Raw genomic sequence first — 25529 nt, forward strand, 5'->3', positions numbered from 1 at the left:
CAGACAAATAAATGAGAGGCACAGTGGTATATGGTTACCAAGCTCTGGCCTGCCCTCCTGCCATTATGGCCAGCACTTATATTCCCTTAATCCAGCCCCCTTTGCTCCTCCTGTGGCTGCCTCTGTCCAATCAGCCTGGTTGAATTTCCTATTGGCTGATTGCTAGAACCAATCACAAAAAGATACACCCATATCCTCCTGTCCTTATATGGAACACAAAGAGCTATATATTGTTACATCTATAAATGACAAATAAGTAGTAATATATCTTACATGTGTCTCAACAAGGAATCTTAATTACCAGCTCACCTCTTGCCCTCCTTGCCCTATTGCCTTCTAAAACAAATGGTTAATCTTAAATTTTTATCTTAAACATATGTCAAGGATCTTGAGTTTCACATCAACATTGAAAGATCTCCTTCATTTGAAGGTTTCCAAACAAATGTCTGACAGCCATATATCAGGACTGCTTGGATGGCGTCTTCCTGTCTGGCAGGGGGCTGGGGTGGTGGCTGACTTAATTCCAGGATAAATACAACTCTTTACAACTATATGAAATAAGAATCTAGCATTTGTTAAATCCTTTGCATAATTACATTTAAGCCAATATATTTAATACACAACACAAGTAGCCTCTTAAAAGGAATAAGGCCTTTGTAAAAAAGGAACTCAGTTTAAAACAGTTTCAGAAGAAACCTCTTTAGTTTACATCCCCCCCTAGCTGCTTCAGCCAGCTGCTTTTCCCATTATCTCTTCCCAACATTTATTGCCCTTAAACTCTCTCAGTTTAAGAAAGAAACAGCTTTAAAAGACTTCCCAAAATTTCTGCCAGCTAGATGCTTCTCCATTTGGCCTTTAACCTTGGAAAGAAGATCTGGCTCATTTTACTGGGAGGCACATTGGCATTATTTTACTATTTACTCATTCCTAATTATATTTATCTCTGCCTTTGTTATCTTCTGTAACATGTAGGGTCAGTGTCCTCGTTCTTAGCCTGTAATTTCAGCTTTTACGACTTTGAGAATTGTTTTCTGCTATCAATCAAAGGGGCCCCTTGTCTAAGAGGAAAACACTGTCAAGGTTGTCTAAGCAGCAGGTCTTGTGCCTGGCATGAAACTTTTGAAAATCTAAGCCCTCTTTAATATACAAGCCCTGATCAAACATTAATAAAATGCAGGCTTATGCCTGATGCCTCACTATTTCTGGGTTAGCGGAGTCTGTATCCTGAAGCGTCTGTAATCTGAAGCGTATGTAACCCGAGGTACCACTGTAATTCACATCAAGGTGTGACACACTATACTATGGGTAGGCAAACTAAGGCCCAGGGGCCGGATCCGGCCTAATCGCCTTCTAAATCCGGCCCACGGACAGTCCAGGAATCAGCATGTTTTTCATGAGTAGAACGTGTGCTTATATTTAAAATGCATCGCTGGGTTATTTGTGGGGCATGGGAATTTGTTTTCTTCTTTTCAAAATATAGTCTGCCCCCCCCCCCAAAGTCTGAGGGACAGTGGACCGGCCCCCTGCTGTAAAAGTTTGCTGACCGCTGCTCTTTACTGTTGAATAATTACTTTAATATGGCCATTATCTTTAAGGGCACTTAGGCCCAAGAAGACACTTCAGCCAATACCAGAAAAAAAACCACAGCAGCAATGGTCAAAGTGTGCAAATTTGGGACAGGGATCAAGTCCTTTTTCTAATTGCCCACATTTTTGAGCCTACACTTGGAGAACCGTGTCTTTGAGTCCGCAGAAGCATAGACAAAGCATTCTGCTTGGCGAGGGTATCTGCACCAACCAGCTTACTAACGTGGGTGATAAATGGCCAACATTAGAAGGTACGGAAAAGGGATAAGACAGAGCAAGAGTTTTGAGGACGTGGCCTCGTGATTCCCGAAAAATTATCATTCATTTGCTGGGCTTCCCTTGCCTTCATCAATCAGTATTAACTGTGTTTTGCCACATTATCTGTCGGGTGGTGGCGGCGAGCTGGGTTTCCATCATTCGGACAAGTTGGGCAATACGTGCATGAGCTGATTTGTGACAGATGTGCAGGGAAGCAAATCTAGTCAGTGCTGAGACCTCCAAATACATGTATTTATTTATTAAAAGGCACACTAACCTGGGAACTTCCTCTCTGCCCAGAACGTTGGAGACTATACACCACACCCCCTCAACAGTATTTATAGGAACTCAAACACTGAGATCCTGCTCTGTTCCAGTAACAAGAAGCCGAAAGCACCAGCCTGAAGATGACGAGTGAGACCTCGTCGAAACGTCGCCTAGACACCCCAACTCTTACACGGGAAGACACCCGAAGACACCAAAACCTGCATATATATATATATATATATATATATATATAGTGTGGTACCTTGGGTTACATATGCTTCAGGTTACAGACTCCGCTAACCCAAAAATATTACCTCAGGTTAAGAACTTTGCTTCAGGATGAGAACAGAAATTGCGCGGCGGCGGCAGCGTGAGTCCCCATTAGCTAAAGTGGTGCTTCAGGTTAAGAACAGTTTCAGGTTAAGCACGGACCTCCGGAACGAATTAAGTACTTAACCCGAGGTACCACTGTGTGTGTGTGTGTGTGTGTGTGTGTGTGTGTGTGTGTATATATATATATATATATATATATATATATATATATATATATATAAACTTGTTTGTTGTGCAGTTGATTCATTGTGGATTCCACCCCACTCCCCAGTTCTCAATTTGCATTGGTATGGTTGCACATCGTTTGAATAGAACAGCAGAAAAGTGTCTTCCAAATTATTTAAATGATAAATTGGGTCCTCCCTTAAAGAGGACACGTGTTGTGGTGGGACCTGGCAACCTAACCCTGTGTTGTGGGTGGGTACGTTTGGATAGCCACTACACCCAATTGGTAGGTCCCTTGATGCAGGGTTCAATCAGGCCTATGGGACGCAGTCCAAACGGTTCGAGGGACCTATTTATGCCCATGCACGTGACCCAGAGCTTCCTCTTTTGGTGCATGCATTCAGAATACCCGCCCACCTCTCCCTACTTTTAGGGTTGTGCGCTTGACCTTACTATGCCATCGTGCGTCGTCTGTCGTTGGAACAGGAGCACGGCAGGAATTTTCCCTACTTGGCTGATTGACTGGTGCCATTTGGGTTTTGCCTGCTGTGTAGCAAATCGTCACAACTTGTAAGGTTGCAGATAGGCTCTGGTTCAGGTGATAGGGATGGGAGAACGCTCTCGCCATCCCTATGTGAAGGGTATACAGTGGTGCCCCGCAAGACGAATGCCTCGCAAGACGGAAAACCCGCTAGGCGAAAGGGTTTTCCGTTTTGGAGGTGCTTCGCAAGACGAATTTTCTATGGGCTTGCTTCGCAAGACGAAAATGTCTTGCGAGTTTCCTGCGGGGTTTTTTTTTCTTTTCCCGCCCTTTTCCCCAAGCTGCTAAGCCGCTTATCAGCTGATCCTAAGCTGCTAAGCCGCTTAACAGCTGATCCGCTAAGCCGCTAAACCGCTTATCAGCTGATCCGCTAAGCCCGCTAAACCGCTAATAGAACTAATCCGCTGAGCCGCTAATGGGCTTGCTTTGCAAGACGAAAAAACCGGAAGACGAAGAGACTCGCGAAACAGATTCTTTTCGTCTTGCGAGGCACCACTGTACAGTTAAAGGAATCCAGTGGTTTGATGGTTTGGTCAACCCCTGAGAGGGGGTTGTGCCCGTACCTAAGTCCGGGGGCATTTGGGTGGCGGAGATAGCCTGTTCCCGGCTTTCCGCTTATCCAGGTGTTCACCCTTGGCTGACCTATGCCGGAACCCTGGGTCAGTGCTACCTGCATGGCAGGGAGCTAGTCGAACCAGAGCCTGTGCAACCAGTCACTTTCTGTAATCAGTAAAGTTGTGGCCTAAATTCTGCCGAAAACCAAACCAAAATTTTAGTCTTGTCTGAATTTATTTAAGGGGGAGGTTTAAAGGTCTCAACACGTAATTAACTTAAACCAAAAATCACTTTATATTTCTGCAATGTATTCTCTTAGCACCCTAATAGAGAACTCAGGTGATGAGCCCCAATATCTGTGGAGCCAGAACTTCCGCTATGTACCCATTAGTGGCTTGAAAGGCAGTGAGGTAGTCCCCTTCCCCCCAGCTGTGTCCCAATTTGCTTTTTTATGTTGCTTTTCACACCTGAGAGAGGGTGTGCATGTCTTCACCCCGACACCCATTGTTTCCCCCCTCCAAACCCCAGTTCGCTGGAGCCATCATCTGAGCATGTGTAACGGTTGCCTGAAGTTTAAAGCCCTATGTGACCTAGGACCCACGTACCTATGGGACCCCCTCTCCTGGTATGCCACACAGAGGACCTTAAGGTCCACAAAGGACAACACTTTGGAGGTCCCAAGTCGCAAGGTGGTTAGATTGGTCTCAACTAGGGCCAGGGCCTTTTCAATACTGGCCCCAACTTGGTGGAACGCTCTGTCACAAGAGCCTAGGGCCCTGCGGGACTTGACATCTTTCCGCAGGGCCTGCAAGACAGAGCTGTTCTGCCTGGCCTTTGTTTTGGACTCAGTCTGACCCTTATGTTTCCCTCCCCTTATAGCTTTGATCTATGGGCTACTTTTAAAATGAGGCTGCATTTTAAATTGCATTTTAACCTGTATTTTAAGTTGGGGTGTGTTTTTTTTCCTATTACGTTTTTACTGTAATTTTACTGGTGTTAGCCGCCCTGAGCCCAGCTCTGGCTGGGGTATAAATAAAATTTATCATTATTATTATTATTATTATTATTATTATTATTATTAACTGTACACACCTCAGCTGAACCACAGCTTTCGTTTTCTAATCGTTCGGAAGCTGGCTTAAGGTTAAGCACATCAAACAGCAGTGTTTCTCAGGAAGCTGCAGGGTACCTATGGACTGTTACTTAAAAAGCAAGTCCTCTTGGCTTCAGACACTAGTAGTGGGAGCATAATAGACCCAGGAGTAAGGGGTGAGGTGCACACAGCCTTAGCCACAAAGTTGTTACGGAAAAGGAGCAATGCGGCCATGAGCTGCTGGCAGCTGGAAAGCAAAACACAATGGGAATGTTGGTACTGTTTCCGTGGGAAACAGAGGGACAGTCTGTTCACAGTGTGAAGCACCGGAATTAGCTCAGATTGTAATTTGAGCTGTACAGGAAGTATGGGTGGAGTTTGTCTCTCTGCTGTTGGAGTTTGAAGAGAGCAGACGTGTTTCTCTGTAACGCTGCAAAGACAGGAATAAAGGCATGTAAATACGTTTCTGTCTATCTCTTTCCCCTTCCCCTGGGGGGGCAGGAAAGAGTGGTGTGTTCTCCTCGCGCATGAGGAGGATCGCCGATCGTGACCTTGCCTGGATCTTGCCGGGAATGCAGACAGGGAGGTCAACTGGTGATTTAAGCCGGGTGCCTGGAGAGTGGCCAGTTTCTCCTGAAGGCAGGCTTGAATCCCGACTAGAGAGGGATCTCTCAGTGCTCACAAGGAAGACCAAGATATGTAGAATTACAGATACTATTTTTTAAAGCAAAGAGGGAAAACAAAACAAAACAAACCAACAGTTCAAAAGCAATGCTGTACGCTCGGGTAACCTCTCGGCTAGATTACTTCAGCATGTTATATGTGGGGCATCCTCTGAAATGGTTCTGGAACTTCAGCTGGTGCAGAATTGAGCAGCCCGGTTGCTCACCTGTTGCTCACTTGAGCATATAATGCCAATACTTAGTTTCCTTTTTTTATATATAAGATATTTATTAAGATTTTTTAACACATTGCAATAAAAAATGGAAAAAGAAAAAGAAAAGCGCAAAATAAAAACAGATAAAAACACATTAATTTTCCATTTCTTATTTTCTTTAAGCTTATTTCCCCGGACCTCCTCATACCTCCCTTTTTTGTATTCCACTTAAATTTATTAGTTCCTTACCATTAAGCTTTTACCCATTTATAGACCTTTTTTCATATTCTCTTAAAGCATTACAGCTAGAAACCACTTAATTTCTATCCAACATCATTCTATCATTCATTAATTTTACAGTATTTCTGTAAGTAATCTTTAAATTTCTTCCAATCTTCTTCCACCGACTCTTCTTCCTGGTCTCGGATTCTGCCAGTCATTTCTGCCAATTCCATATAGTCTATCACCTTCATCTGCCATTCTTCCAAAGTGGGTAGATCTTGTGTCTTCCAATACTTTGCAATGAGAATTCTTGCAGCTGTTGTAGCATACATAAAAAAAGTTCTATCCTGCCAATACTTAGTTTCCAGGCCCAGTTCAAAGTGCTGGCTTTGACCTATGAAGCCTTAAATCACTCGAGACTGAAGTGACTCAAGGGCCGCCTCTCCCTATAGAAACCAACCCAGTCCCTGCAATCACCATCTGAGGCTTTTCTTTGTGTACCTCCTCTGTGAGACGTCCGGACGGTGGCAACATGAGAACGGGGCCTTTTCTGCAGTGGCTCCCCATTTGTGGGATGCTCTCCCCAGAAAGGCTCACCAGGCACCTTCATTACATATCTGTAGGCACTGCAGTCATCAGAAAGGGATTCCCTCGCAGCAGGGTTGATGCTGCCAGCCTTAATATCACATTTGCAGAGAACACAGAGCTGGCTAGCCAACGGGCCTGGTGTCTCTCTGCAACCACAGCAGGCACTGCAACCTCCCGACTATTTGACTTCACCCCCCGAAGGTACGCAAGAGTTAGGATTCATTCCGCCGTAGCTTCCAGAAAGCCCACGGTACAAGTTCGCCTTCTGGCTGGTGACACGTAATAACGCACCTTTGCAGTGTCCCCAGCCTGTTGTGCACCACAACACGGAAACCAGGAAGAAGGGAAGCAGCCGGAGTACTGCAGCTGCCCTGAGCCCATTTTGGCTGTTCTGCAGTCCAGAAGCCCGTTGGTTTCGACGGGGAGCGGCTGCTGTTGCAAAAACATGGGCACAGGTGGTGCAAGCGGCTGGCTGGCCTTTCACCTGCAGTAACAAAGCAGAGCCGAGATCTGTTCCTTGGAAATTGCTGCTGGTTCTAACTGCATGCAAGCTGCTGCCCTCCGTAGCTGTCAACTTACAGATTTTAAAATAAAGGACCAGCAGCCTCGAAAATAAGGGATCAGCAGCCAAAATAAGGGATTTTCCCAGCGCAGGTATGTTCAACTTCTGAGCCCCTCCGAGCCAAAGGCAGAAAGCCCAGCCAGCAGCCAAACGAAGCCTCAAGTGGTGGTTCCCACAGCGCAGCAACCCGGCAAAGGGGATGCAGCAAGGAAAACCACCGTCACCTCTCCGCTGGGAAGCGCTGAGCAAAAGCGAGTCCCCAGGCAACGTAGCCGATTTGATCGGCACAAGGCATGCAAGGTCCCACCCACCCCAGTCATTCTTAGACTCCTTATTGGGTGAGCAACGCAGCCAAGCAACACAGTTGGAGCCTCCCTCCTCCCTGGCTGGCAGGGAGGGAGGGAGAGGAGCTGCTTCCTTTGAAACCCGGGAAATTTAAGGGACATCATCAATAAGGGACAGCAGCGGGACACGGCGCTGGGATAAGGGAGTTTCCCGCCAAATAAGGGACGGCTGACAGCTATGCTGCCCTCCCTGCCCTGCTAAATTCGCAGTGCTTGGGTTTGGTTTGTTTGGTTTCTCCTTGACGCCGGCTTGTTCGTTCCTCGATGCCTGGGGAGCCGCGAGCAAAGCACGGAGGCTATAAAATATGTAACTCTTAACATGCATTTTCATTAGCAAAGCCTCTAATAAGGCCTGGTGTTGGGAAGGCATAGCCTTGGCCTCTAGCCCAAGAGAGAGAGGGAGAGAGAGAGAGACCCCTAGTAATTAAGCATGATGCTACCCAGTAGATAAATAAGGAAGAAATATTGCAACATTTGCTGTTCTGCTGGCCCACCCAAGCCCGCCAGAGGGTGGATAATTAATCTGAAAGCGAGGTGGGGGAGGGAGAGGAGGAAGATCTATTGGGAGGCCAGCCAATTTGTCCATCTCTTTAATATATATAATTGCATTTTGTCCGGAGAAAAAGTAATTCACATGGGTAATTGCAGGACAGGCCAAGGCAGCTTTAACAAGCTTGCTGCACTATATCATGCTTGCTGCTTGCCAACTGGCAAGTGTTTCGTGACTCTGCTGTCTCCGAGGTCTGCACTGTGGGTCGCAGGGGACTAAACAGGCTCCCACAGCTCCGTGAACGGATGCCCTGAGAGGTGCGCCGCTAAGGAGACAGGAGTAGTCAACGTGGTGCCCTTAGATGTTCGCCCCACGCAAGTTGTGCCTCAAAATGCTCTAGATTCAGGTAGATAGCCATGTTGGTCCAACGCAGTTGATACACAGTCATACCTCTTGTTACGTTTGCTTCAGGTTAAATCTTTTCAGGTTGCATCCCGTGGTGATCCGGAAGTACCGGAAAGGGTTACTTCCAGGTTTTGCCGCGTGCGGATGCGCAGACGCTCAAAATGATGTCATGCGCAGAAGTGGCGAATCGCAACCCGCAGACACGGGTTGTGTTCTGCTCATGTTGCAAACGGGGCTCCTGTTCACAACCAGAGGTACCACTGTATATAAAATAATAATAAAAATGTCTAGTTGCACCTTAGAGACCAACTAAGTTTGTTCTTGGTATAAGCTTTCGTGTGCATGCACATTGCTCTATCCAGCTGACAGTCCTTTAAAAAGGAGAAAAACAGCAACTGCTGGATTAAGACCTAGTAAGAGCTGTTTGGCAGTGGAAGCGTCTCCCTTGGGAGGCTATGGACTCCCCTTCCTTGGAGGTTTCTAAGCAGAGTTTGGGCGGCCATCTACCATGGATGCTTTAGCTGAGATTCCTGAATTGCAAGGGGTTGGACTAGATGACCCTTGGGGTCCCTTCCAACTCTACTATTCTATTATTCTAAACGGGATTCAAATCCTTTTGATCTTGGGCAAATCAGATCCTTGTGGCCTTTGTTCTAACCCAGCGGGGTTCGTCTTACAAGTTTAGACCTCTCTTTGGAGCAGCGTGTACCCCAGTGGCGTAGCGTGGGTTGTAAGCACCCGGGGCAAGGCAAGTAATTTGCGCCCCCTAACCCATGGATTTGCGCCCCCTAACCCGTGGATTTGCGCCCCCTAACCCGTGGTTTTGCGCCCCCCTAACCCTAACCCCCCGGTGCAGCCGGGCCCCCCTGCACCCCCCACGCTACGCCACTGCTGTACCCCTCTCCTTTTATTGGAGATGAAGTAATTTGAAATCATCATCATTGAAATCCTTTATTGTCACTTGTACAACTTGCATACAGTGAGATTACACGAGCACCCCCCACTCAGCTCTCTTAGTCTTAATTCCCCTCGTTTACGGACGCACACCCACCAAACCTAAAAGTCAGTTGCCCTGTTGTTATCTTTTCATTCAGCAGCCTAACAGCCTGCTGGATAGAAGCTGTTCTTTACCCTGTTGGTGTGACTAGTCATGCTTCTATATCTTCTGCCCAAGGGCAGGAGATCAAGAAAGTGCTGGCCTGGGTGTGAATCATCCCTGAGACTTTTCCTCACTCTCCTGAGGCAACCTTCTTCTGCTATTTCATCCAGCGGATTCACGGGATAGCCCATAATATCTTGGGCTGTATTCACCACCCTCTGTAGGCACTTCCTATCAGTTGATGTCAAACCAGCGTACCACACCGTGATGCAGTTTGAAAGGACACTTTCTATTGTTGACCGGATTGGGCCCAGTACGAATATCTTTTACGTCAGAGTACAGTGACCAATGCCTCACAGTGAGCAGTGCGTCATCTAGAAAGGCTTGTGCTTTTAAGACCTCTTTTATTGGATAGTTCAACGGTTAATTTGAAGCTGGGCATGTTTAGCCTGGAGAAGAGGAGGTTAAGGGGTGATATGATAGCCATGTTCAAATATATAAAAGGATGTCACATAGAGGAGGGAGAAAGGTTGTTTTCTGCTGCTCCAGAGAAGCGGACACGGAGCAATGGATCCAAACTACAAGAAAGAAGATTCCAGCTAAACATTAGGAAGAACTTCCTGACAGTAAGAGCCGTTCGACAGTGGAATTTGCTGCCAAGGAGTGTGGTGGAGTCTCCTTCTTGGGAGGTCTTCAAGCAGAGGCTTGACAACCATATGTCAGGAGTGCTCTGATGGTGTTTCCTGCTTGGCAGGGGGTTGGACTCGATGGCCCTTGTGGTCTCTTCCAACTCTATGATTCTATGATTCTATGAATTTTTGTGAGAGGTTTATGAAATGGCTCAGTTGCAGCAAAAACCTGAACCAAGCTCTTAAAAAGAGAGTTTTTTCCTCACCGCTTCCATTGTTTCTAACTTGTTTCAGTGGGGACACACACGCACACGCACACACACAGAGATCTAGCTAAGTTAAGGCCGCTCCTATATAATTACATCCTATTTTAATATGACACACATTGCATGGAGTGTGAACCAGAAACAATAGACTCAAACGAACCATGGTATTTTGTCATTTCGCCAAACGCCACACACACCGCCGTACCTGTCTTCATGCAAACGTCGGCGAATAAATCATCAAAATGATCTTTATTTTCTCTTCGCGGGTAAAAAAAAAAAAGTGTGTTTAATAAGCCATGTGTGTTTTTTCCTATATTAAAAGCAAATTGTAAACACTAATAGTTTGAGCTGTCATTAAAACAAAATGAAGTTTGAAGACAAGAAATAGTGTATGTTTCTGGTTTTTCTGGAGTTATTTAGCAAAAGCATTACATCGTATATGGAATAAATTAATGCTGCCTGCTCAGGCAAGAAGCAGGAGTTCTGCTACATAGATATTTTGAATTATGTAAATAACTACACAGCTTTAGGGATGTCGTCTTTCTCGGAGTTGCGCTGGAAGTCTCTGATTTCGATACAGCTTTTTGATTCTTTGCTGTTAATTGACTTTGACGTCCTCCGAAGTCGGAATCCGCTAAAATAAATAAATGCACTGTAAGAAAATAAACAATTAGGCAAGTATCCTAATCTGTTGATCTGTTAAGGGGAAGGTCTACGGCTCAGTGAGACAGCATCTGCTTTGCATGAAGATCCCAGGTCCAATCCCCGGTGGCTGGGAATGTCTCTGGCATGAAACCAGCTGCACGAATATAAGATGGGGGACACCTGGCTTACTAGCAGTACACATGAAAAGGATCTGGGGGTCTTGGTGGACCACAAGCTTAACATGAGTCCACAGTGTGATGCAACAGCAAAAAAAAAAGCTGATGCTATTCTAGGCTGCATCAACCAAAGTCTAGTGTCTGGAGGCGGTTGGAGGATGGATGGCGGCTAACAGATTGAGGTTGAATCCTGACAAGACAGAAGTACTATTTTTGAGAGACAGGGGGCGGGCAGATGTGGAGGACTCCCTGGTCCTGAAAGGGGTAACTGTGCCTCTGAAGGACCAGGTGCGCAGCCTGGAGTTAATTTTGGACTCACAGCTGTCCATGGAGGGTCAGGTCAATTCTGTGCCCAGGGCAGCTGTTTGCCAGCTCCATCTGGTACACAGGCTGAGACCCTAGCTGCCCGTGGACTGTCTCGCCAGAGTGGTGCATGCTCTAGTTATCTCTCGCTTGGACTACTGCAATGCGCTCTATGTAGGGCTACCTTTGAAGGTGACCTGGAAACTACAACTAACCCAGAATACAGACGCTAGTCTGGTGGTTGGGAGCGGCCACTGAGACCATATAACACTGGTCCTGAAAGACCTACATTGGCTCCCAGTTCGTTTCCGAGCACAATTCAAAGTGTTGGTGCTGACCTTGAAAGCCCTAAATGGCCTTGGCCCAGGATACCTGAAGGAGTGTCTCCACCCCCATTGTTCATCCCGGACCATCTTCTGGTGGTTCCCTCACTACAAAAAGTGAGGTTACAGGGAACTAGGCAGAGGGCCTTCTCAGTAGTGGTGCCCGCCCTGTGGAACGCCCTCCCTTCAGATGTCAAAGAAATAAACAACTATCTGACTTTTAGAAGACATCTGAAAGCAGCCCTGTTTAGGGAAGTTTTTAATGTTTAAAGTTTTATTCTGTTTTAATGCTCTGTTGAAAGCCGCCCAGAGTGACTAGGGGAACCTAGCCTGATGGGCGGGCTATAAATAATAATAAATTATTATTATTTCTAGATCAAGAGAAGTAATAGTTCCACTCTATTCTGCTATTCTGCCTTGGTCAGACCACACATGGAATACTGTGTCCGATTCTGGGCACCACAATTTAGGAAGGATGTTATCAAGCAGGAATGTGTGCAGAGGGGGGCAACCAAGATGTGACTGGGGCAGCCCAGCCAGGTGGGCAGGGGTTATATAATAAAATTACATTTATTGCTATAAGATGATCAAGGGTCTGGAAACCAAACCTGATGAGGAACGGTTGAAGGAGCTGGGTGTGTTTAGCCTGGAAAGTGGAGTTTGGAGAGGAGATATGATGGCCATCTTCCAATATCTAAAGAGATGTCATGTAGAGGATGGAGCAAGCTTGTTTTCTCCTGCTCCGGAGGGTAGGACCCGAACCAATGGACTCTGGAAAGCTGCTGCCAATTGGTGTAGACAACACTAGGCTAGGCTAAATAGACCAGTGGTCTGACTCAGTAATGCGTCATGACTCAGTAATGAGAGGCACAAATACAAGATGGGTGACACCTGGCTTGAGAGCAGTACATGTGAAAAGGATCTAGGAGTCTTGGTGGATCACAAACTTGACATGAGCCAACAGTGTGACGCGGCAGCTAAAAAAGCCAATGCAATTCTGGGCTGCATCAATAGGAGTATAGCATCTAGATCAAGGGAAGTAATAGTGCCACTGTATTCTGCTCTGGTCAGACCTCACCTGGAGTACTGTGTCTAGTTCTGGGCACCACAATTCAAGAAGGACACTGACAAACTGGAACGTGTCCAGAGGAGGGCAACCAAAATGGTCAAAGGCCTGGAAACGATGCTTTATGAGGCTAAGGGAGCTGGGCATGTTTAGCCTGGAGAAGAGGAGGTTAAGGGGTGATATGATAGCCATGTTCAAATATATAAAAGGATGTCACATAGAGGAGGGAGAAAGGTTGTTTTCTGCTGCTCCAGAGAAGCAGACACGGAGCAATGGATCCAAACTACAAGAAAGAAGATTCCACCTAAACATTAGGAAGAACTTCCTGACAGTAAGAGCTGTTTGACAGTGGAATTTGCTGCCAAGGAGTGTGGTGGAGTCTCCTACTTTGGAGGTCTTTAAGCAGAGGCTTGACAACCATATGTCAGGAGTGCTCTGATGGTGTTTCCTGCTTGGCAGGGGGTTGGACTCGATGGCCCTTGTGGTCTCTTCCAACTCTAGGATTCTATGATTCTGTGATTCAGTATAAGGCAGCTTCCTATGTTCCTACGACAAGCTTGGACGTTTTGGCACATATAGTGCCCACATGTTTGTTTTAATGCAAGGGATCCTGCTGTTACTGCAAAGCTGGGTGCATAGAACTCCCCTCTCTCTGGAATTGTATGGAGAAATCCACAATGCTTGGCATTTAGTGTACCAAACTTAATTGCTGTCACCCTTATGTAGGAATGCATCTGGTGCGGAGAATGATTTAAGTGTTGTTGTTTCTGTTTTCAAAATATATTCTCTTATTATTAGAAGTTTGCTGTTTGAATTACGCTACCTTTTTATGGATGTTCTCCACTCCCATGACTGATGTCCTTTGCTTTTCCTTCAAACACTCTTTTGTTGTCTCTGTTTCTCCTTCCCGCAGAATCAGTGGATAACTGCCCCAGCAACTGCTACGGGAACGGGGACTGTGTCTCTGGGACCTGCCATTGTTTCCTCGGCTTCCTGGGTCCCGATTGTGGACGAGGTAGGGATTCGGGTTAACTTTTGTTGCTGTTTGTTACTGTCCCTACTGTATCTTGTGGGTGGGGTGGGGGCTTCCAGGCAAAGGGCAAGGATGGATTCTGAGCCCACCCCCTAGTCTATAAACATTTACCCATACAGTGGTACCTCGGGTTCAGTACTTAATTCGTTCTGGAGGTCCGTTCTAACCTGAAACTGTTCTTAACCTGAAGCACCACTTTAGCTAATGGGGCCTCCTGCTGCTGCCTCACCGCTGGAGCACGATTTCTGTTCTCATCCTGAAGCAAAGTTCTTAACCAGAGGTACTATTTCTGGGTTAGCGGAGTCTGTAACCTGAAGTGTATGTAACCTGAAGCATATGTAACCCGAGGTACCACTGTACTTTTAGGTTTATCTTGGGTTTATCTATCTGAGACCAAGGGAGCTAAGGGAGCTGGGCATGTTTAGCCTGGAGAAGAGGAGGTTAAGGGGTGATATGATAGCCATGTTCAAATATATAAAAGGATGTCACATAGAGGAGGGAGAAAGGTTGTTTTCTGCTGCTCCAGAGAAGCAGACATGGAGCAATGGATCCAAACTACAGGAAAGAAGATTCCACCTAAACATTAGGAACATTAGGAAGAACTTCCTGACAGTAAGAGCTGTTCGACAGTGGAATTTGCTGCCAAGGACTGTGGTGGAGTCTCCTCCTTTGGAGGTCTTTAAGCAGAGGCTTGACAACCATATGTCAGGAGTGCTCTGATGGTGTTTCCTGCTTGGCAGGGGGTTGGACTCAATGGCCCTTGTGGTCTCTTCCAACTCTATGATTCTATGAGACTCTACAGGCCTCACTCCTCCCTGCCCCCAACCAAACACACCCACCCCTTCCTTTTGGTTTCTGCATGTGAGCAAACAGTGAGAACAATGACCCATCAAGGGCACTGCCCCTTGGGGAAAGAATTGGTCCAAGAAGCTTAGCAATCACTATGTTCCATTGTTTCTCCAGCAGCTGCTCTGTCAATAGCTGGCTGAGCTTAGACCCTTTTTGTCCTCCCGTCAACCATAAGGTGGCCTCTGAGCAGCTTCTTTTCCTTGCCTGAACCTCAGAGGTTATCCTAGAGCAGGCACAGGCAAACCCGGCCCGCCAGATGTTTTGGGACTACAACTCCCATTATCCCTAGCTAACAGGACCAGTGGTCAGGGGTGATGGGAATTGTAGTCCCAAAACATCTGGAGGGCCGAGTTTGCCTGTCCTAGAGAGCCTGCCCTGGTGCAATGTACGTTTCCGAGCACAATTCAAAGTGTTGGTGCTGACCTTGAAAGCCCTGAACGGCCTCGGCCCAGTATATCTGAAGTAGCGTCTCTACCCCCATTGTTCTACCGGGACACTGAGGTCCAGCTCCGAGGGCATTCTGGCGGTTCCCTCACTGTGAGAAGCCAAGTTACAGGGAACCAGGCAGAGGGCCTTCTCGGTGGTGGAACACCTTCCCACCAGATGTCAAAGAGAACAACAACTACCAGACTTTTAGAAGACATCTGAAGGCAGCCCAGTTTAGGGAAGCTTTTAATGTTTGATGCATTACTGTTTTTTTAATATTTTGTTGGAAGCTGCCCAGAGTGGCTGGGGAAGCCCTGCCAGATAGTTGTGGTATAAATACAGTGGTGCCTCGCAAGACGAAATTAATTCGTTCCGCAAGTTTTTTCGTCTAGCGAATTTTTCGTCTTGCGAAGCACGGTGTCGGAAAAGTTTTGGAAAAGCTTCAAAAATCACCAAAAACCTCAAAAAAGGCTACCACACCGCGTTCTATGAGTTGCTCCTCGAAGTCAGGTCGCAACTGTATTAACGGTGTTAAGAAAAAGGAAACAAACTTGCAAGACGTTTTCGTCTTGCGAAGCAAGCCCATAGGGAAATTCGTCTTGAGAAGCAGCTCAAAAACCGCAAAACCCTTTCGTCTAGCGGGTTTTTCATCTTGCGAGGCATTCGTCTTGCGGGGCACCACTGTAATAAATTATTATTATTATTATTATTATTATTATTATTATTATTATTATTACTGAAGAAGGGAGCCAGGGCTAGTCCAAGCAACCTCTTTACCTGAAGTTCCCACAAAGCCAAACCTTCAAAAAAGGTGGCTAGTTAAAAAGTTTGTGGAGGTTTTTCCCCTATAGCCTGCAATGCTCCATAAAGAGGGACTCAGGGCTTTACACAGAAACCGAGGCTGAAGCAAGTCAGTGCAAAATAGTTTAAAGTGCATGAGACTCGTCACAGGAAACACGCAAAACAATGAGGTCTGTGCTTTGCATGAGGTCCCAGCATTGCTAAGGATCACTCATGTAGGCCTCTCAAAGAACCCAAGGGTTGCTGTGGCTCATTCTCATAGCAGCAAAAAGGTTCCCAGAGTTGGTTTACAGTCCCTGTTGCCAGACACACACACACACAAAAGGAAAAGGGTGTGGGGACGGAGGAGGAAAACAAGCAAACTGCAGTCATTAAGAATGACCAGCTGGGATGGAAACCATTCAGGTAGCCTGAGGAACAGCTGCTGTTGGGGAACAGCTGAGCAGAGCCAAAGGCAGCTGGTCTCTCAGCAGAGGCAATGGAATAACAACCCATCTCAGGCTTAACAGACATTGTGAGTTTTGGCAGAGGCTCCAGATTCAGCATCCCCAGAAACCTTTCACGGCAGGCTTGTGCTGGTTGTTAGGTCAGGCGTGGGACAGCTGAGCTCAGGAAGCCACAACAGCCATTAATTGGAAAGACGATGTGAAAATATAGGGCAGGGGAATAGATGCCTTGATGCACATGGGCGGGGAGGGGGCTAATAATTCTGACCACACAGTTGCCGCGACTTCTCAAAAGCCCAATAACTAGCCCCTTGGAGCCCCAACTAAACAGAGCAGCTGCTAATGAAACAACAGGCAGGTGCTCCAACAGGTAAGGATGGCTATCAGTAGGTAAAGGCAAAGGGACCCCTGACCAATTAGGGCCAGTCGTGGTAGGCTCTGGGGTTGTGGCGCTCATCTCGCTTTATTGGCCGAGGGAGCCGGCGTACAGCTTCCGGGTCATGTGGCCAGCATGGCTAAGCCGCTTCTGGCGAACCAGAGCAGCACACGGAAACGCCGTTTACCTTCCCACTGGAGTGGTACCTATTTATCTACTTGCACTTTGACGTGCTTTCGAACTGCTAGGTTGGCGGGAGCAGGGACCGAGCAACGGGAGCTCACCCCGTCGTGGGGATTCGAACCGCCGACCTTCTGATTGGCAAGCCCTAGGCTCTGTGGTTTAACCCATAGCACCACCTGCGTCCCTTCTATCAGTAGGAGCAATGCTAATAAAACGCAAACCATTAAGTACCTGCAAAGTGCTTTGCCCCTTGCGAATGAAGTTTTTAACTGTTGCCTTTCTTGTTGTTTTCCCTTCCCTGCTTCCCAGCATCTTGCCCGGTCTTATGCAGCGGCAACGGGCAGTACATGAAAGGGCGCTGTTTGTGCCACAGTGGGTGGAAAGGAGCCGAATGCGACGTCCCGACCAACCAGTGCATCGACGTCGCCTGCAACAGCCACGGGACTTGTATAATGGGCACCTGTATTTGCAACCCGGGATACAAAGGAGAGAGCTGCGAGGAAGGTATTTGCAGGCATGGGCTAGTGGGTCTTATTTCCCCCCTTTGGTTTTCAGAACAAGAGAGAGGGGAGTCGTTCACAGGCGGACCAAGCCCTAGAGGCCGAGGCCGTTTCGGCCCAACGCAATGTGTTTTTTGAGGAGGCCAAGACTTCGCACAAACCTTGAAGTGCCAACACCACCATTAGCTGTTAGACAGGAGGCCAAAGAGCCTCAGCACAGCCCCGCTGCACCTCTGGCTCATGAGGAGACTCTCTCTAAAGGATGTCCCCTTCAGGCATCCTGGGCATGTTTAGCCTGGAGAAGAGGAGGTTAAGGGGTGATATGATAGCCATGTTCAAATATATCCCGTATTTTTCGCTCTATAACACGCACCCGACCATAACACGCACGTAGTTTTTAGAGGAGGAAAATCCGCAGGCATGCCACCCATAGGCATTTCCTCCATAATACGCACAGACATTTCCCCTTACTTTTTAGGAGGAAAAAAGTGAGTGTTATGGTGCAAAAAATACGGTAATATATAAAAGGATGTCACATAGAGGAGGGAGAAAGGTTGTTTTCTGCTGCTCCAGAGAAGCGGACACGGAGCAATGGATTCAAACTACAAGAAAGAAGATTCCACCTAAACATTAGGAAGAACTTCCTGACTGTAAGAGCTGTTCGACAGTGGAATTTGCTGCCAAGGAGTGTGGTGGAGTCTCCTTCTGTGGAGGTCTTTAAGCAGAGGCTTGACAACCATATGTCAGGAGTGCTCTGATGGTGTTTCCTGCTTGGCAGGGGGTTGGACTCGATGGCCCTTGTGGTCTCTTCCAACTCTATGATTCTATGATTCTATGATTCTATGATTCTATGATTCTATGATTCTAGGCTCCGTGGAGGGTCTTGTTGTGAGCCAGAGACGCAGCAGGGCTTTGCTGAGAGGTGCCGGAACACCTGCAAACATGCATCATTTTATTTGTATGCCCCCTGGTGTTAAACCCCCCCCCAGCAATTTTTGCTTTTGTTTTGTAAGGAGGGGGGGTTTGCACACACGTACACACCCCAAGACACTTAAACAGTTGCACTCTTGTGCTTTGGTGCAGCTTTTGGGCTTCCAGTAGATATCTGGATGGCCACTGTGAGGACATGATAGGCCTTTGGTCTAATTCTTCTTACATTTTTATGCAGCCCAGAGAAATAAGCCATTCGGACCCCTCAAAGGAGGGCGTTCCATAGCTTTCATTTCGAATCAGTGAATTAAATAGGAAGTGCTTGAACAATTACATATTACAATTACAATTTCTCTCTGTGCTCTTCAGGGCTTAATTCTGTGCCCGCTTACCTCAGAGTAAGTCCCACTGAACTGAGTGAGACTCACATCTGAGGAGATACGACTCACATCAGTTCCGTAGTATTATTCGTATTATTGTTGAGTGAATTTATATACCACCCTATACCCAGAGGTCTCAGGGCAGTTCACAGAATAAAATCAAAATATAAAACCACAAAATACATAATCAAAATAAAAACAACCCAATAACACCCCCCCCCAAAAAAAACCCCCACCACATTTCAAAATGGAACCCTCTCCATGATGAATTTTCATTGCCATGACTTATTAGGCAGAACTTTACTGATTATTCCAATGGTTGCTGCTTTTAGATAATTATGATTCTGATTTTGTTCATGTCAGTTGCAGTTTTATTACAGCTCTATTCAGACAACTTCTTTTGCCACTGCTTTGAAAGCCTCTTAGGGCTGCAAAGTTGGACAGAGATTCTTAAATAAATAAATAAAAGCCCAATATTATTTAATCGGATGGCAGCCCTGAATTAGAGGGGCTGAATTAGAGGCACCAAATGAAACACGTTTTCCTAGGAGCCTTTGAGTGGTTGGGAGCTTTCCCCTTTCCTACCCAGCATTTGTTTCCCATATGCAAGACAATATTTCGTAGTTCTGCCAAGACGAAAGGAACATTAAAAAGAATCTATGAAATATGTTACTTAGGAAATCTGTGGGATTCCCTCCCCCAAACTGTAAATCCCTCCAATAAAAGTTGATTTCAAATATTTCACAAATATTATTTCTTTTCTTTAAAGGAGGGCCATCTGGTCTTGATCTCTTTTGGTTTGAAGCCTCTTCCTCCAGTGTTTAAAATATGCCTTTTCTGATTAATGTTCTCTTAACTTTTCTCTCTTACACACAAACACACATTGTATTAAGCCTGTACAATACAGTAGAACCTCAGTTTTCGAGCGTCTCGGAAGCCGAACATTTCAGAAGCTGAATTCCGGAAACCCGGAAGTAATTGCTTCCATTTTCCAACGCGCCTCAGAAGTCAAACGGCTTCCACTGTGTGTTTTTCCATTTTCACCATTGAAATTGCTGACAGCCCTTTGCGCATTGGTTATCGAACGTTTTGGAAGTCAAACGGTCTTCTGGAACGGATTACGTTCAACAGCCGAGGTTCCACTGTATTATCAAAGCGCCTTTTTTATTTTACTTATTTATTTATTTATTAGATTTCTTTGCCGCCCTTCATCCGAGGATCACAGGGTGGTTTACAATATGAAAACACAAAAATACATACCATAATAACAAACAAAAACAATAGGTCTGCACGCACACAGTTTAAAAGGCCAAAGAGTGTTTAATTGGCCAAAGGTCTAGATACAGAGGAATGTTTTCGCTTGGTGCCCCGCAAGCCTCCCTGGGGAGCCACCACAGAAAAGGCCCTGTTCTTGTCTTGCCATCTTCCAAACATTGCATGGAGAAGGTGCATGGAGAAGGGCGTCCAGTCATGATCACAGGGTCTGGGTTGGTTCATATCAGGGGAAGTGGCCCTTGAGTTATTGCGGTCCAGCCAGATCTCTCCTGCCTGTGTTTTGTTGAAATGAACAGTGCTAGTCTGCCTATTCTCCTGTACCTCTCCCATTTATCACAGCGGTGTGTGGTCATGTACGATCCTGGTTGCAGCTTTGCAAAACCTGGAGCACGTGCTCTTCTTACCAAGCTGTGTTTCCTCCCCGGTTGTATCCAGCAGCTTCAATTCCCAATGCATTGTTATTGATTAATGTATTGATGGACTCCTAAAGGCGTCGCAAGGCTGGGTGCAGCCATACCACTGAAATAGTTCTGGAAACAGTACGAGAAAGCAAGATAGCAATACGAAGTGAGCTCCCAAGGCAGAGACACCTTTTCACCCAACTGGAAAAAAACTTGTTGAAGCAAGTATGTTTGCAAATGTTTCTGAAAAGCACAGATAGCAGCCGCCTGCCTCAACAGGGACGGCGTTCCACAAAACTGGGGCAGCCACACTGAAAGCCCTGCTTTCAGTGAAGGTGGGCTTGAGAACCAGTGTGGTGTAGTGGTTAAGAGCGGTAGTCTCATAATCTGGGGAACCGGGTTCGCGTCTCCGCTCCTCCACATGCAGCTGCTGGGTGACCTTGGGCCAGTCACACTTCTCTGAAGTCTCTCAGCCCCACTCACCTCACAGAGTGTTTGTTGTGGGGGAGGAAGGGAAAGGAGAATGTTAGCCGCTTTGAGACTCCTTAAAGGGAGTGAAAGGCGGGATATCAAATCCAAACTCCTCCTCCTCCTCTTCTTCTTCTTCTTCTTCTTCTTCTTCTTCTTCTTCTTCTTCTTCTGGTATTTGGGGGACTTAAACTGTGTAGCTATTTCAGTTCAGCTGGTGCAATTGGGAGCACAGGAATGTTGGAAGCTGGCTTATCCAGAGTCAGACCTCTGGTCCATATAGCTCAGTATTGTCTTCACTGAAAGGCAGCGACTCTCCCAAGCTATCATAGAATTGCAGAGTTGGAAGGGACGCCAAGGGTCATCTAGTCCAACCCCCTGCAATGCTGGAATCTCATACATGACCGACACATGGCCATCCAACCTCTGCTCAAAGACCTCCAAGGAAGGAGCACCCACAACTTCTCAAGGGAGACCCTCTGACTGTCAGAAAGTTTTTCCGTATGTTTAGACAGGACATTCCCAGCAATACCTGGAGATTCCTGAAACCTTCTCCATCCAAGGGAGATGCTCTGCCATTGTTCTATTGTCCTTCTACCTTTGAAGGTGGGGCTGCCTTTGAAGGTGACCCGGAAACTACAACTTATCCAGAATGCAGCAGCTATACTGGTGACTGGGAGCGGCCACCAAGACCATATAACACCGGTCCTGAAAGACCTACTGGTTCCCAGTACGTTTCCTTGCACAATTCAAAGTGTTGGTGTTGACCTTGAAAGCCCTAAACGACCTCAGCCCAGTATACCTGAAGGAGCATCTCCACCCTCATTCTTCAGCCCAGACACTGAGTTCCAGCTCCAAGGGCCTTCTGACGGTTCCCTCCCTGCAAGAAGCGAGGTTACAGGGAACCAGGCAGAGGGCCTTCTCGGTAGTGGCACCCACCCTGTGGAATGCCCTTCTGTCAGATGTCAAGGAGATAAACAACTATCTGACTTTTAGAAGGCATCTGAAGTTTAGGGAAGGCCCTGTTTAGGGAAGTTTCTAATGTTTAATGTTTTACCACTTTATTATTATTATTACTATTATTATTATTATTATTATTATTATTATTATTATTATTATTATTATTATTATTATTTCTCATGCAGTGCCTATCCTGAACTCCAAATAAGAATAATACGAATACAGTGGTACCTCGGGTTAAGAACTTAATTCATTCTGGAGGTCCATTTTAACCTGAAACTTTTCTTAACCTGAAGCACCACTTTAGCTAATGGGGCCTCCTGCTGCTGCCGCGCCGCCAGAGCAAAATTTCTGTTCTCATCCTGAAGCAAAGTTCTTAACCCGAGGTACTATTTCTGAGTTAGCGGAGTCTGTAACCTGAAGCGTATGTAACCCGAGGTACCACTGTAATTTATTACTTACACCCCGCCCATCTGGCTGGGTTTCCCCAGCCACTCTGGGCGGCTTCCAACAAGAGATTAAAAATACATTAAAACATCAGTCATTAAAAACTTCCTTAGAGAGGGAACCCCTCGATCTCCCTCATCCTTGAGCTCTTCTGCTCCACTTGCTCAGTCAGTAGAGCATGAGACCTTTAAATCTCGGGGTTGTGAGTTTGGGCCCCACATTAGGCAAAAGATCCCTGCATTTCAGGGGGTTGGTATAGATGACCCCGGTGGTCCCTTCCAACTCTACAATTCTACGATTCCACGCTCATCAAAGGATGCTGTTTTAGCATCAGCAACCTAATGCCACAATCGGCTAAGGAAGTTCTCAGGCGCCCGCCCTGCAGAAATGAATGGGAGCCATGGAGAGCCAGTGTGGTGTAGTGGTTAAGAGCGATAGACCCGTAATCTGGTGAACCAGGTTCGCTTCCCCGCTCCTCCACATGCAGCTGCTGGGTGACCTTGGGCCAGTCACACTTCTCTGAAGTCTCTCAGCCCCACTCACCTCACAGAGTGTTTGTTATGGGGGAGGAAGGGAAAGGAGAATGTTAGCCGCTTTGAGACTCCTTCGGGTAGTGATAAAGCGGGATATCAAATCCAAACTCTTCTTCTCTCATTTCGGTGGGACTGACCCGGGAGACGGTCCCCCCCCCCCGTGGATCGGTGCCCCAAATCACAGCTTCTGCTGTTTGCACCTGGAACAGATCTCTAGAAAGAGGCTTGCACCATGCTATTCTTCTTCTTCAAGAAGAAGAAGAAAGTGGGAAACGAAAAGGGAGCAAACGCACACACATTGAAGCTTTTGTTCACAAAGGAGGCAGCGAAGCTCTCCAATCCAAGACCCCTTGCCACGGTGCCAGGACTCTGAAGCGATGGGGCCAGCAAGGGCAAGATTAAAGTAGCCATTGTACCGGGCGCCTTCTGAAAGGGCTCGTTTCAACATGAAAAATGGCCCTGGGATTATGATGAATGAGGTGTTCTGACATGCGTGCAACCTCCCCCCCCCCGCCCCCTGGTAATCCTGTGTTAACGCTGAGGTAGCAGAGCGCTCTTGCGGCCTGTGATGGAGACCCCTGTACCGCTCACCTCCTTCCCCCCATTGGCCTTCGGAGAGGATGATTAATTGCCTATCCATTGCCCCTTGTCAGTTAGCCGGCAATCTTTGTTCCCCACAGTTGAACCATCTGCCGGTGCTGCCAGCTCGCGCTCCCTGTTCTCCCTTTCATGGCTGTTACTTCTGAGGAAGAAGACAGTCCGGGGGGTTGAGAGAGGTCCCTGCGTTCTAAGATTGGTGCCTTCGCTCTGGGAAGCTTTTAACAGCCCCAGAGATTTATAGGCCGGGTCTGCTCCTCCTGCCTCTCTGGCGATGCAAAAAGAGTGTGAGTCTTCATCCCACAGAAATATATCCTTGCACAGCTCAGGGAAAGGGCTGAGCATAGGTAAAATGCAGGTGACTTTGTAAATTAAGTCGTATATACACACACACACACACACACACACACACACACACTATACACACACACATACACAGAGTGGACGCTCAGGTTGTGAACGTGATCCATGTGGGATGCACGTTCGCAACCCGCAGCAGCGCATCTGTGCATGCGCGGGTTGCGATTCGGCGCTTCTGTGCATGCGCAAAGTGCTAGTCAGCATTCTGCGCATGTGCGACACCCAAAACATGGAAGTAACCCGTTCCAGTACCTCCGGGTTTCGGCAGGTCCGTAACCTAAAAGAAAACGCAACCTGAAGCGTCTGTAACCCAAGGTATGACTGTGTGACACACACACAGAGAGAGAGATAGAGAGAGAGAGAGAGAGAGAGAGAGAGAGAGAGAGAGAGAGAGCGCTTCCAGATGACAGCAGTCAGAAAATTAAAAGATGCCTGCTTTTTGGGAGAAAAGCAATGACAAACCTAGACAGCATCTTAAAAAGCAGAGACATCACCTTGCCAACAAAGGTCCGTATAGTTAAAGCCATGGTTTTCCCGGTAGTGATGTGAGAGCTGGACCATAAAGAAGGCTGATCGCCGAAGAATTGATGCTTTTGAATTCTGGTGCTGGAGGAGACTCTTGAGAGTCCCATGGATTGCAAGAAGATCAAACCTCTCCATTCTGAAGGAAATCAGCCCTGAGTGCTCACTGGAAGGACAGATCGTGAAGCTGAGGCTCCGATACTTTGGCCACCTCATGAGAAGAGAAGACTCCCTGGAAAAGACCCTGATGTTGGGAAAGATGGAGGGCACAAGGAGAAGGGGACGACAGAGGACGAGATGGTTGGACAGTGTTCTCGAAGCTACCAGCAAGAGTTTGACCAAACTGCAGGAGGCAGTGGAAGACAGGAGTGCCTGGCGTGCTCTGGTCCATGGGGTCACGAAGAGTTGGACATGACTAAACGACAACAGCTTCCAGATCATGCCAAACAGGTGGTCTGTCTGGTAGCTCAATGCTAGCTGGAGAATCTGACAAAGGCGTTTGTCTGCTGGGATAACTCAGCCAAGAGAGCATGAGGCCCTTAATCTCAGAGTTGTGGGTTCGAGCCGTACAAAGGATTTCTGCAGTGCAGGGGGTTGAAGTAGACTCCAACTCTACAGTTCTACGGTTCTATTATCTTTGTGCCATTTTGCTTTGCAAAGCACAGGAGGTTGGGTCCCTGCCCCACGGAGCTTGAAATCTATAGTTCAGCACATGGGAGGGTGTCGTTGAGTTGTAGAGCTGGGGGGGCAGACCCAGAGGGTCATCTAGACCCACAGGAATCGCAGGTAAGAGGGAGGAAGTGGAGACAGGCGAAAGACGTGGGAAACATAGCATGGCGGCGCCCATCCTTTGGAATTCATGTTCTCTTTCCAGCACCTATGGAAGACCTACCTGCCCTGACAAGCCTTTGAAGTGGGAATCTTTACCGTGCTCTGCATTTGCATTGGGTTGGAAAACAGGTTTTATATACAGAATTGTTTCATGTATGTTTGTCGCCGGTGCTTCTGCTGTTAAAGCGCTTAGCGATGTTTCAACGGGAAGCAAATCCGCAAACGGAAGCAACGAATAGATACAGTGGTACCTTGGGTTAAGTACTTAATTCGTTCCAGAGCTCCATACTTAACCTGAAACTGTTCTTAACCTGAAGCACCACTTTAGCTAATGGGGCCTCCTGCTGCCACTGTGCCGCCAGAGCACGATTTCTGTTCTCATCCTGAAGCAAAGTTCTTAACCTGAATCACTATTTAT

General features: G+C 47.0%; 1 protein-coding gene across 16 annotated transcripts in view; it reads left to right on the forward strand.

Annotated features, from left to right (window-relative positions):
- The window catches only part of TENM4 (teneurin transmembrane protein 4), a 1515223-nt gene that overhangs the window by 1352622 nt on the left and 137072 nt on the right, over positions 1-25529 (forward strand). For all 16 annotated transcript variants that reach the window (XM_083499088.1, XM_083499080.1, XM_083499085.1 and 13 more), the window contains 2 exons: positions 13707-13808; positions 17217-17411. In XM_083499088.1, the coding sequence (XP_083355214.1) occupies positions 13707-13808; positions 17217-17411 (297 nt within the window). The remainder of the gene's footprint in view (positions 1-13706; positions 13809-17216; positions 17412-25529) is intronic.

This window comes from Podarcis liolepis, assembly GCF_965112155.1.
Source record: "Podarcis liolepis genome assembly, chromosome: 4".
Lineage (NCBI taxonomy): Eukaryota > Metazoa > Chordata > Lepidosauria > Squamata > Lacertidae > Podarcis > Podarcis liolepis.